The sequence below is a fragment of the Zootoca vivipara genome, chromosome 1 (assembly GCF_963506605.1).
Source record: "Zootoca vivipara chromosome 1, rZooViv1.1, whole genome shotgun sequence".
NCBI lineage: Eukaryota > Metazoa > Chordata > Lepidosauria > Squamata > Lacertidae > Zootoca > Zootoca vivipara.
In genome coordinates this window covers 127,818,446-127,832,372 of record NC_083276.1, presented here as the reverse complement: position 1 = coordinate 127,832,372, position 13,927 = coordinate 127,818,446, and the positions used below count along the sequence as shown (strand labels likewise).

The window sequence follows — 13,927 nt, the reverse complement described above, 5'->3', positions numbered from 1 at the left end:
AACTCAGTATTACAGTTTTACCAATGGGAGAGATTTATGACAGCGTTCCCATGAGTGAATATATACAGTGGTACCTCTACTTACGAATAACTCTACTTACGAATGTTTCTACTTATGAACGGAACTCCGACCACCATCCTGGATGCGGTTTAGATAGGGTTGCTTCGACTTACGGATTTTTTCTCCCAGTGCATTCCTATGGGATTCGACTTACAAATTTTTTCGACTTACAAATGTGCGTTCGGAACGCATTAAATTCGTAAGTAGAGGTACCACTGTAAACTGTTTTGATTAAGGGTTGCCTCCAGTGTTAAGTACTATCTGATCTTTTTTGTAAACTGCAACACGGTTTTGGATGTGGAACATAGAAATTTAATTTGAGGAAGAAAGATATAGAAGTTGTAACTTTCCATGTTCATGAAGTCTTTAATACTCATTTAACTAATATGCAGAACAATGACAACTGAATTTTCCATTCATCAGCAGCCAACAAGGTATGAATGAGTATTAACTTCAAACAAAAACTGGTTTGTCATATTGTGCATTTTAAAAAGAATTACAAACAATTTTAAAGGAAGATTAATAGTGGAAGCAACAATGAATATAAAATATGACTGAAAGCTTCTTAGATCAAAAATAAATTCAAGTATTCTTTTGTAAAGTTCCTCAGACATTTGTCTTTGAATTTTAAGTTTGTGCAATACCTATCATTGCATAGTAAAGAAAACTTTGTAAAACTCCAGTTCTATGTAATTTATTATAACATGCACCTAGAATATTTATATATGTATATATATATATTCAATTTGCGTAGTGGAGCTTTCCCCTTGTAGAGAATTTGCTCAGTTCAGTGGGATCATGCAGCATATCAACATAAGCTATATAAAATTTCCATACATTTTCCTGTCAAGATGAATCCTTTTTATGGAACAGAAGAATAGTGGATGAAATGATAACTTAACATTTGTTCTGTCAAAACACCATTAAAATGACACTGGTTGTGGTTTTTAAAAAAAGGCAAGTAACATAGGCAACATATGTTCTCTTAAAAATGTGGTAAATGAATTCTAAAAAAGTAAGTACCTACCTTAACAGGTTTGATTATATAACTCTAGTACCACAGAAAACATTACAAGCCACTTCTGTGAGCTATGTGGTTGCGTGGTCATTTACATTCTATACATAAAATTTGTGTATTTTAAACACACATACACAGAACAGAACAGCAGAGGAGAAATTTAGACAAGAAATTATATTTCTTATGAAACTGCTAGTGTAACAAAAAGTTACACCAACTCTTACCATATATACATAATTGGGGACCAGTGTGGTCTGATTAAAAACATCACATCGCACATTTACAATGTTTTTTTGAATCACTTCAAGATTTTTTAAAAATAAACAATCTGATTTTTAGAACCATATTGAATGGCATTGTCTACTGCGGTTACCACATCGCTCCCAGAACAGAACCAAAAATGAAACCCCAGCACCAATTTATATACCCTTATCCCAGATATGGTCAAAAGCGAAGTGACATTAAGCAAAATGGCTCTACTGATCGATGCAAGTGGGAAGACCTCAAAGGGAACATGCTCAGTTTGCATGTAACGCTAAGCCAAACTATGGCTCAACACAAGCATGAAGACTTCCAGAGACTGCAGCCCCTCGCTCCTCCTCCAGTCCTTTTGTTGCAGTGAGTTAAGCCATGGTTTGGGCCTAGCAGGTCATCTGAGCCAAGCCATGGCTTAGCACAGATCAGTAGCAGGACCCCAATAAGGTGCAAAACAGCATTCATCTCTACTGGGGAAATGAGCACACTTGCACTAAGCTATGGTTTGCCTTACCACTAAGCGTGATCCAGGTAATAGTTTGCTTTTAGAGACTCAGATCTAAGAAGGGAAGTTAGATACAGTACATAGCCTGCAAGACTGCCTTTATTAGAGCATTGAGAATGCTATAGATCAGGCATCCCCAAACTTCGGCCCTCCAGATGTTTTGGACTACAATTCCCATCTTCCCCAACCACTGGTCCTGTTAGCTAGGGATCATGGGAGTTGTAGGCCAAAAACTCTGGAGGGCCGCAGTTTGGGGATGCCTGCTATAGACCAAGATGCAACCCAGGAACACCGCCTTCCCACTGCGTCTTTAGTGCATTTCAATCAGGTATATAACTCTGTCACCCACTAACCAGCTGTGACTTGGCCACAAAACCTTATAGGATTATATGGCGAGGGCCACTATGATAATCTACAACTGCTACTGCAGCTCGAGGAATGAAAAGTATCTCTCCCCTCCCATTACTTCATTAACTTAATGCCTACAGTTAAATTTAAAAGTATCACAGCCTGCATCATATTAAAGACCATTCCAAACTATGCAATGGGGGAAATAATATTAAAAGGATAAAATGTTTACATCAATATACACTGGAGGTCATTTTTACTGGAGCAGCTAAATTATACTAGGATACCTGAATACTTGTGACCAGAACAAAAGCTTTTGGAGTACAAACCAAAGGCCAATTGTAATAAAAAAATAGCCTACCGCTGACATAAATGAGCACCAGCTTTGGCTGAGACTGCACTTTCTATTCACAACCATCTGATGCAGTAGGATCCGGGTTACAAGATACTTGCCATCTTGAAAATCATAGCTGGCTGAATGCAGAATGTCTTGCCACTAAAGGCGTGGGAAATTGGCAAGCGTTTTTGCAGCAGCAGCAGCAGGACGCTGATCTGAACTTCAGCATAAAGCCTTTTAACAAGCACCGTGCAGAAGTGTGCCCCAGCTAGCTTTATTCACAATGCAACTCGCTGTGGCATACTAATGCTGATCTTTGCATCTGTAATTACACCTGATAGCAGAGCTCAGAGGCTTGTGGGCCAGGGGAGGGAGAATAATGCACACTTAAGCCTACCGCTGTGCTTAAGCATGGAAAAGTTCTACCTGGACATATACACTGATACCTTTCTTATTTGGCCAAAGGGAGCTGAGCCATGACGGTAACCACAAATAGCCTAGGAAGAAGTAACATTCGAGGCTGTGACTTGAAAGATACATAATACACAGATAAACTCAAGAGACATGGCTATTGGGATCGCTTTTATAAACTGATCATAAACAGATGTGGACCTGGGAGGTGAGGTGGTGCTGGGGACTATAAAACAACACATGGGAAAGCCTTAACCTGTTAAAAGCTCTCAGTATTCTTATGGGTATTTAAGGCTTATTTAGGCTTCTTTTCCTTTCGTATAATGTGAGATAGAGAAAGGAAAACAGATGGTAAAATTAAAGAGTTATAAGCTTGGCACTTCTGTGATTAATTTGAGAGGGTGTTGACTTCTTACACTATATACAAAATATCTGCATGACAGCAAATAATGCATTTGAAAAGATTCATTGCATACGTATGCATTTTATACATATTAATAGGTTTTGGATGGGTGGGTGTGTTTTTTTGGTTTCAAGCATACAAATTTAAAAAGCACGCCTGTTTTCTGCTAGAACTCCCTGTGTCTGCATGCGATATGCCTTTTAGAGCAAGCCCAGAACCCCCACTGTACAACATGCTACAAAAACTTAAAAGGGGAGCAATGTTTTAAGAAAGCTTTACAACCCGAAAAGATAGAATCACACATAGAACAAAACCCTTAGGAAAATGTGTCATTATCTGAGAATGGCATGGCAAAAATTGCTCATTTTTATATTGAAAACTATACAAGATCAAGGCATGACCTGCAGGACCCTAAATAAGGTTGCCCCCCAAATAAAATCGAGATGAATGAGGAATATATATTAGGAAGGGGTTGTACAACTTGGAGAATAGTGTATCTTGGTGGAACGTGAATTCCTAAGGACCCAGAATCAGCATTTCTATGTTTTGGTTTGTTTTCTTGGTATGCAGACTTTGCTTGGGGTGAGCTTGTGAGCTCGTTTGCTGTATATATGCCATGCAGTTTACCATTTCAAAAGTTAGCTTATCATGCCACTGGAGTCTGTCGTTAATATTAAAAGGTCATGCGAACTCAAGTTATCGGTTATGAAACTTTTTACCTATTTGACTATTTTGAAACAGTTCTCTTATTGCACTTGGTTTGTTTGCTCCGTTCTTTGTATTAAAAAAAAACTTCGGCCAAAATAGTTCATTTATAACATCTGTCCCGTTTCTTATCACCTTAAAAAAAGGAGAAATGAGCGGAGGGAGTTCTTAAAATTTGAATCTCCGAAAAGGACAAGTTTTCCTTCAGCCCTTTCATAAATATCTCCACTTGCCATTTGTAGTAAATCGCTCGTCTTAATTTTCTTCTGCAGTGACGTACCTTCTGTGCAGCTACTACAAAAAGCCACCATATCTGGAATCCAGTAATGCACAGAAAAGCTCTTCCAGTGAGTTCCTTAGATACCCTGTTGACTTGGATCGTATCTTCTCTTTTTGACATTTCTTCCAGTTAAAGAGGAGACAAATAGTAAGACAGGGAAACAGGAAATATGTCAGTTAGGCATAATTGAATACAAGGTCATGTTTTCATCATCACACTATGTAGTAAGGGCTCACACTAAGACGCTTGAGATGTAAACTTGAAATAAACCCGTTTCATATTAGGAGGGCTTTAAAGCTCAATTCTGATATTAATTCTTAAGGATTCTACAGAATATGAAGCTGTATTCACCCCCCTTTTCTGTAATATCACTGATATGTCATAGATTTATTCATTTATTGCTGCCAAAAGTCGCTGTTCTGAAAGGCTTCAACGAAGCCAAAATATAAAACAATTTGTGGGTCCCCTGTGCAAGCCTTTACTACAATAGGGAACAAAATACTTCCAGTCTCCAGCAGTGGATGCCAAGAAACTGCTTGTGAAGAAGAATGGACACCAGAACGTGTTAGTTGCGCCGCTGCAATTTTGCTGCTTTTGTTAGCAAACAAAACTTTTTGTAGAAACGTCCATTCTCCTATTACACCAGTACTGTATATAAATAAACAGCAAGACATTACAAGGCAACACAAAAACCGGATGCAACCTCCCCATAATCTGGCTTTATGTGGGGCATCAAGCAAGGGGCTCATGCATTTAGTCTTAACACTGGGCATGTGCACCACTACCGCCACCAAATTGTCATGCAGTAAAACATAGAGCAGGATTTCACAGATCCCCTAACAGTAAGTAACATAAAGCCTTGGGTCTCCTCCACTGCATGCTCCTGCAACGGTGGCTGCAGTGAACAGAATTTAGACATCTGTTGTTGCGCTTATTGTGGTAAGTTGTGGGTAACGGCAAAAAGACAGCATTTTCAGGCTTCACTTTTGTGCCACGTAACTAACTCAAACATGCACTTTGCAGATCAGTACATTATTTCATAAGAACCTTTTTCAATGCCATTTGTACACGGAAATATGCCCCCAAATATGTGCTATTAACCCACAGTGATTGCATTATTCCAGTAGAATGGAGTAATCTCGCTACTGCTCATTCAGTAAGGGTGGTTCTGACATTTCTAACGCAGTGAGATCAGGTTTTTTGCTTTCGTTTTACTTTTCTACCTTGGAATACCAGCATGAATTGCCAAAAAGATAAGTATCACCAATTGCAGCTGTGGATAGACCATGATTCTCTGCAGACCTGCTGCATTTCGTATCATACAGCCTACAGTACTGGCTTCACTGATTGTTCTTTTACTGTGCGTATATAACTAAGAATAACATTTTGTGCATCTAATCCACAAAAGCTTAAACCATAATGAATCAGTTAGTCTCCAATCCTATTTTCACTTACCTTGGAGTAAGCTCCATTGCACTCAATGGGACTTACAATGAGTAGACGTGCAGACATATACGGGTTTGCACTGCCGCAACAGAGTAATGGCTAACTCTGAAATTTAGTATGAATAATAAAGACACTGTCTTTGCTAACAATGTTTTCATACCTCACAATGCTTTTCATGATGGAGAGAGTTTGAAATCAATGCCAAAACCTGCATTTTAAATTATATGAATTCAAAGCCAGTTTTTCACAATTATTCAATTAACCTTTCATTGCTAGAGGTACTAAAACAATGTGGTTCAAAAGCAACAGAACAGTGAAATTATGGGCAAGCCTTTTGCTTTGGTTCACAACATACAAAATATAAAACTCAAATCTCAATAGGCGTAAAAACTACATAGCTAGAAATGCTCTGGGCACTACTGTTTGGGAAGCTTTTAATGTTTAATAGACTATTGTATTTTAATATTCTGTTGGAAGCCGCCCAGAGTGTCTGGGGAAACCCAGCCAGATGGGTGGGGTATAAATAATAATAATAATAATAATATAGTATTTATTATTATTATTATTATTATTATTATTATTATTACATATCAGACTACACTGTTAGGACAGATTCCGTCTCTCAATACTAATACTTACAGTACAATCCTTTGCATGTCTATTCAAGAGCAAGTCTCATTTACTTCAATGGGACTTTCTTCCAAGTAAGCGCGCACAAGACTACATCATAAGCTAACTACCGTCTTGGTAATAAAAGTTGGCATGTTATTTTTCCTCTAAGAAATCATAAAAAGTTGTGATGCTATAGACATGAGAACACATCTTCAGGCCTCAGGTTGGTTTCCATACTTTCCAAGCTACTATTCTTGCCTCCCCCAGAAAAAATGCTAAGCAGAATCCATCTTATCTCATGTCCCTCTAAAAACTGAAAGCAAAGGAGGGTGGGGAAAGGATATAGCTATATTCTGCAATGCAAAGCAAGAAAGAAATGTACCTGCGGACTCAGAAACTGTCTTTTCGACCGGGAAATATTTTCCTCTTTTCAAAATATATATATTTAAAATGTCTTTATTCTTCTTTTTTAAAAATAAAAAAAACCTAGGATGCACACCATCACTTTATCTTTGTTTGTAAAATAGTACATTGGCAATACTAAGCATTTCACCCTCCATTATAAAAAAAAATTCTGCAGATCTCATACAAAATGAATATAAAGAATGTATCTCCTCTGCCCTCCCTCATACTGGATCCTTTAATTATTATATATTGACAAGGGTAACATTAGAAAACAGTACTTGCTGTGTCTGTTGGAAGAAGAGAGATGTAGCTTATCTGTAGCACATCAGCCCAACAATGAAACAAGGCTTCTTCTGGTCTTCCCTTATTTGCAAAATATATGGCTTAATCGCATGATGTGAGATCATGGCAAGCAAACTAGAGTGACCTGAGTTTCACACATTCAGCAGCTTTTAAAACCACCTAGGATTATTCTACTGGTATACAATCAGCCCTCAAATGTTTATTATACTTTCCATCGGCTGCACTACAGGAACTCCATAATGCAGTTGACCCCAGCAGCTTGGTGCCATGATCCATCAGCTGGTAAGACGTTGAGGCTCACAACTGTTCAATGGTAGCTGCCCGTATGACGCCAGGTGCAGAGTGGATGGGCGTGGCTTTGGGGAAACAGCCTCACAGGCCAAACTGGGACCTGGGATGGGCCTAACTATACCTATGGGCCAGAGGTTGCTCATTCATGATTTAAAGAGATGATACAGAGCTGGTTGCCAACAGTCCACAGGGCAGATCTTGCTACTCAAGCAAATTCATTTGGCTCCTGAGGGACACACTTCAATGATACACCTCTTATTTAGATTTTTAATGTGTTGCCACAACTGTGCTTGCCTACATGCCCTGCACACTTATACAGTGGTGCCTCGCAAGACGAATTTAATTCGTTCTGTGAGTCAATTCGTTTTGCGAAAAATGTGTCTTGCAAATCCCATAGGAATGCATTGAATTTTTTTTTGCCCATAGGAACACATTAATTGAATTTCAATGCATCCCTATGGGAAACCACGATTTGCTAGACGAATTTTTCGCAAAATGAATTCGTCTTGCGAGGCAACCTCTGATCGCAAAACCCATTCGTCTAGCGAAAAATTCGTCTAGCAGGGCATCCGTCTAGTGAGGTACCACTGTATTCTTACTGATTGAGTTAGCCTCACTGATTGAGTTAGCCTCACTACTGAGGTCAATGCTTCCAGTCCCTGGGCAACAGTCAGGAAAACAGAATATAGTTCCCACAAACAACTAAGTTGTACCATCTCTGGTACAAGGAGAGGAGAGGGCAAGCTTCTGCACAATGTATTACAGAGATAGAAATTGAGCAACACTGCCAGTCTTACATAAATACAGTGCTGCTTTTTCACCCTGCATGAGGTCAAGATTGATTCCTTTCCTGCCTTAACACAGACACTAAAAATACTTTGACATGTACCTGCCACATCACACTCCGAGAGAGAATATATTGCTAAAAAAGGAATAATGTACATATTCCATCATGCACAGCATCAGTACAATTCTCTCCAACTACCTCTGCTACATAGAATTCAAGTTTGTTTGTTTGTTTTAATTAAAAGGATTGTAAAAACCACGCACACGTATTTCAGTTGTTTGTGGGTGCACACACAGAAATTGGGGGCTGGCCCCTCAGGGGACCCATACAACATTATGTTGTTCTCTATTATAGGACCGCTTATGGCAAAACACTTGGGGAAATCATGAATGAAATTATCAGAAAAATCGATTGTGTCTAGAAGTTACACAGAAAGGTCATTTAAATGAAAGCTTTCACAGTTGAGAAAACAGATTGAAAAGTTCTCACGTGAACACCTAAATTTGTACTAAAGAAAATTTCAACCGAACCGTATTATTTTAAAATCTGAATACAGTACTGGATACAAAATGGTTTGTATCTGGACCCGCATGAGCAGAAGGCAGCTTAAACAGGCATTTCCTACCCTTTCTGCCCTCAATGGGGTCCTCTGTGCCATCTGAAAAGCCACTCCTTGCCTCCTCTTGAATTTCACCAGCCTCCTCCCTCTGCAGGCCCCCATGCCCCCTCTCCCATCCTGTTCAGATAATCAGAAGTGGCTTTTTGGAAGATGCTGGGCAGCAGTGTAGACAAGGGGGCAAGGAAAGCTCTGCTGGAGTGAGTGGCCTTCTGCTTGCACAAATCGGTACCAAACCCAAATAAAGTTCAGAAATATGAGTATTCATAAACTAAATGCATGGTTCAGTGCCTGCTGTGTTGGACACAGCTCCGAAACACAGTGCACTACACCATCAAAACCTTTGAAACCAGCGCCTTGTCCCGCTGCTTTGCTGTGAATTTTCTTTCTTTCATTCCTACCAAATTGCCATAAACATTCTAGGCTCTACAGTAACCCTCATACATATTCAATGAAGCAGCAAAATATAAGGCGGCCTACCTGGACTAGGCCTCTTCCACACAGTGAATACTTCTTTCAGTTTTACCCCAAAGAAACATGCACTTCAAGCTGTGAGCTAGGCGAGGCCATCATATTTGAGGTTCTGCTACAGAATAAAATACTTTCATTTAAAATTAATAGGAGAACTATTGTGATACTTTGAGCGAACCGTTGTCCATACCGGGGAACCAAATTATTTCGTTGTATATATAACGTACACTAGAATGACACGCAGGATGCAAAGTATTATCTAAGTGGGAAATATATGCTACAGATGAATGACTAACATGTGCATGGACAAAAGTCAAAAACATCAATATAGTATTGTGTAATTTATAAGGAAATTGTGTGTGGGGTGGTGTATATACTGTGTGCTTCATTCACTTTTAGAATATCAGTGGTAAAATTAAAGGTCATGAAGTTTAATAACCAGTAAGTACATTTTATACACACACACACACACTTACACTTACACACACACACTTTATTAAAATAGAAATATATGTGCCAGAAGTCAAAAAATCTGAATATTTTATATGTATTTCACTGATAGGGGTTTGTGTCAATTTTCTATTTTCAACACATACAACAAAGGCTTAGTTTATGATTGTACTATTGTGATCCCATGATATGGAGTCTCAAAATGCACAAACTTCCATGGAAAGCTTAGAGCTCCATTAAGAGGCGAAGAATTTGCCTCACGGATCTGAGCTCCAATAACTGTTCAGTTACACAAAACGAATGTTGGTTTTAGGTAAGCATTATATTCCCTGATCATATGTAAACTGCAGTATTGATCAGATCTGAATTTATGTCATAATTCTGTATGTAAAAAAGTGATAAATAAATGCTCAAGCAATACCATTTCAGCGTAACTATTTATTACTATTTACACTGAAAGATTGAGAGCATTTGTGAACAATAATAAATCACAGGTGGTTCCGAATGGATAATGGGTGGCTTATTAATTTAATGGGGTTCATCTCAATAAAACTAACACCTTCGAGGGGGCCTAATCCAACCTCTGAACAATTCATTTCTGCTCTGCCACCAAGACTCCACAATTTTGGGGGCAGCGGCAAAATAATTATTCTTATGTAGACACTGCACTAGGGTGGGCAGAGCCCAGCACCTTGAAAGACATGCAACTCATCCACTCCACAAATATCAGATTGATCATTTGATGAGCAGAGAGAGTGATAACACCTGCTTTGTGCAGATCAGCAATTGGGGGGGGGGAATGTGTGTGTCTGTCTGCATGTATGTGTGTGTGTAGGCAAGAGTATGTGTGGAATCTGGCACGAGCCCCCCAGAAGGTTGGGCCAACTTCCCCAAACTACAATGCTATACAGTATACTGTATAGTGAAAGAGAGTGCAGATCACCTACCGAATGGGAAGGGAAGGAGAAGGTGGAATCATAGAACTGAAGAGTTGGAAGGGGCCCCGAGGGACAACCAGTCCAACCCCCTGCAATGCAGGAAGGGAGCACTTAAACAAATCCAAGTGTTTCCTTTTCTCCCCAGATGATCTGTGGTGTCAGATACCGACAGCAAGAGCCATCTGGTAGGGAAAGTGTGCAAAGAGATAGAGAAGATGCTTCTAGTACTACGGCAGAGGAAGTCACCTTGGTGTCCTCAAGATGCTGTTGGACTGTTGCGTCACACTATCTTCACTTCTAATTACAACTGGTGAAGCATATTTATTTACTTACTTATTATACTGCCCTCCATCCATAGATCTCAGGGCGGTTCACATCTCACAGCACCTTAATGTTAGCTGTTATCTTATAAATAAAAGGGATGGTTCCCAAGTAAACTCTCTGAGAAAAAGGATTCCTCAAAAGAGAAACAGAGATTGCAAACCAATTTCCATAAACGAACTTACTCACCAGGCACTGACTACGGTAGTATGTCTTAAATTTTTGTCATCTCAATGCCACTTTCCCAAAACCTTACAGTGGGGGAAGTTGTGGGGGGGGGGGGAGGTATGTGTTGGGGGAGAGGGGGAGAAGGGAATATATAGTTTGAGCAGAGACTGGCAGGGAAGGAGTTAGGTCTCAACCTTTCCCTTACCCGAAGCAGTTTTTCATCTTTTAAATGCATTTGTACATAACAACAGTCTTCAACAGCAGAACTAGCATGATGGAGAATGCATGCCTATTGAGAACCCATCAGCACCATCTCCTTCCCTCCCTCCCCTCAATTGCTTTGTGTTACTTCTTGCAACATAACATGTACGACATGGCTTCACTGTGCTGAAAATTCCCTTGTGCTAGCAGCAAGCAGCAGCTAAGCAAAAGCACTGAGGACAAAGAAACTTTCAAAAGACAAAGTCATGTCAAGGTGCTGCATTGATACAAAATTGATACAGCATTGATACAACAGCCATGCATTTTCCGTATTTTCTATTTCTGCTCTAAAAAGCAGTTCAGACAGCTAGGTTGATCTGCTGTGAACACAGAGGGCAGGCGGCCAGCAGACTTGTAGCGAGTACACCTTCAGGGCTGTACTTTGCATGATTAAAGCAGATGACTGAAAAGTGCTTTACCACTGGAAGAGATCCCCCGAGAAGGGGCAAATTCATACAATTTGTCTCTCTGGTGTATATTTTTATATTCTAGTTCCTGGGTATCTGAGCATGTTCAGGCGCAGGTACATTTAGACTCTAGAATTCCTACCATAATGGGAAACTTCCTATGAGGTGTTTATAACAGCACAAGCAGATAAACAGTACAGTGGTACCTTATTTTAAGAACAGCTTAGTTTATGAACAACTTGGATTAAGAACGCTGCAAACCCGGAAGTAGGTGTTTTGGTTTGTGAACTTTGCCTTGGAAGCAGAACATGTTCCGATTCCTGTTGAGTGTGTTCCATTTGTAAATTCAGTCCCCCGCTGGTGTGGGAAAGCACGCCTTGGTTTAAGAACGCTTTGGTTTAAGAACGGACTTCAGGAACAGATTAAGTTCGTAAACCAAGGTAACCACTGTACTCTCCCCATTTTAAATAAGCATTCTGGCTCACATTCATTGAGACTATTAATCTTAATCTACTGGTTTTGCTATTTTGACAACTTTGCATCCTGGTGCCAACTCTGAGATTTTTTAAACGCATGTTTTTGCCCTTTCACTAAACACAGATTTATTAAAGTAAAACATTACCAGAGATCTTGTAGCAGGAACTCAAAATTTAGTGATGTAAGCAGAAGAGAGATATGCCATAGCCACTGAAGAGAAGACATGCGGCATTGCTTACTTAAAGCCCCATCCTGTCCCCCCAAGGACAATAGCTGCTACCAGGATGGCACCAGCGATGGAGCCTATTATAAGATTGGTGGCGCTAGGACCTGTGACAAAGGATTATGGGAAGAAAGACATAAGAACCAACCACTTAATTAATTCACATCAAGGGAAATGTAATCAAGCAATTTTAAATAAGTGTGCTATTCAATTACTTTAAACAAACATTGTCAAAAGGGCCGAACTTATTTAATCTCTCTCTTGCTCAAACATGAATACACAGAATAAACTCACTGAAATCAATGGACTTAAGTAACTTATTCCACTGGTTTAATGGGCCGATTCTAAGTATGTTTCAGTTGGATATCACCCTGTTTGCATTTCCAAATTAATTCCTTACCAGAATATCTGCTGTTACTGAAACTCCCAACTCCAGTTCAAATGTATCCAAACTTTTTACTTATTAATATTACATACACCTAAACATGCTGCAACATTCAAATATTAGAAGTCATAGGATGTTTTTGCTGTTTTTTGCTTCGATAAAGACAGTCAACCATTTTAAAAAGCTTATATCAAATCTCTAACGGTGTTTGAATTACTTTCGGAGAAGACGCAACCACAGAAGTGGAGCCAACAGGGGCAAATAATGGGTCCAAGAGCCCATTCTTTCCCACCCCTTCACTCTCCAGGTGCATCGGTGAGAGAATGTCACTGTTTATCGGAGTACATGAATTCTGTAAAGAACATTATGCTATGAGATTAGTTTCAATACACCTGGTCCTAATAACAAATAGCACCACCCAGGGAACAGGGGGGGGGGCATATCTACATAGGGTTAAATACTGTATATTCCTGCATATAAGACTACTTTTTAACCCAAGAAAATCTTCTCAAAAGTCGGGGGTCGTCTTATACGCCGGGTCGTATTTCTTATACGACGAGTATATCCCAAACTCTATATTTTAACTGGAAAAGTTGTGGGTCGTCTTATACACCGGAATATACGGTACTACACTTGATCTTAGCCAAAAGGCTGAGAAGCGATGGAATATACGGTACTTTGTTTATATTGCTGTATGATCTAAAAATGTTTTTGTTTGCATGCTGCTGCTAAAAAGTCACATTTAAACAGCAGCACCAGTATTTTAAAGAAAATGTAGGCTTTGCAACACCACGAAGCCGAATATTGTCACCTCCTCAAAATCATTTTGTGGAGTAAACAACTGTTCACTTTATTCCTGGTCCTAATGCCCAGGAGCAGGAAATTTATCCCTAGATCCCTTCCCCTCCTGGATACAGAGGGAACATCTGATTTTATTACCTGTTGAGGGAAAGGGAGTGGGGCGGGGGCGGGTTGTGAGAGCTGCTTGGAATCAGTTTCCCCACAAAATATAACCGATGCTGTAAGAACGACACTCCCCGGTTG

The 13,927-nt window shown here is 39.6% G+C and overlaps 1 protein-coding gene across 6 annotated transcripts in view; it reads right to left on the bottom strand.

Annotated features, from left to right (window-relative positions):
• Positions 1–349: 349 nt before the first annotated feature.
• ADAM23 (ADAM metallopeptidase domain 23) overlaps positions 350–13,927 on the bottom strand; it is a 69,036-nt gene continuing 55,458 nt past the window's right edge. For 3 of the 6 annotated variants that reach the window (XM_035138047.2, XM_035138055.2, XM_060282079.1), the window contains one exon: positions 350–4,444. In XM_035138047.2, the coding sequence (XP_034993938.2) occupies positions 4,179–4,444 (266 nt within the window). In that variant the 3' untranslated portion in view covers positions 350–4,178. Of the gene's footprint in view, positions 4,445–6,855; positions 12,606–13,927 lie in introns of those variants that run through there. The other 3 variants (XM_035138073.2, XM_035138083.2, XM_060282075.1) reach the window with 2 other exon arrangements.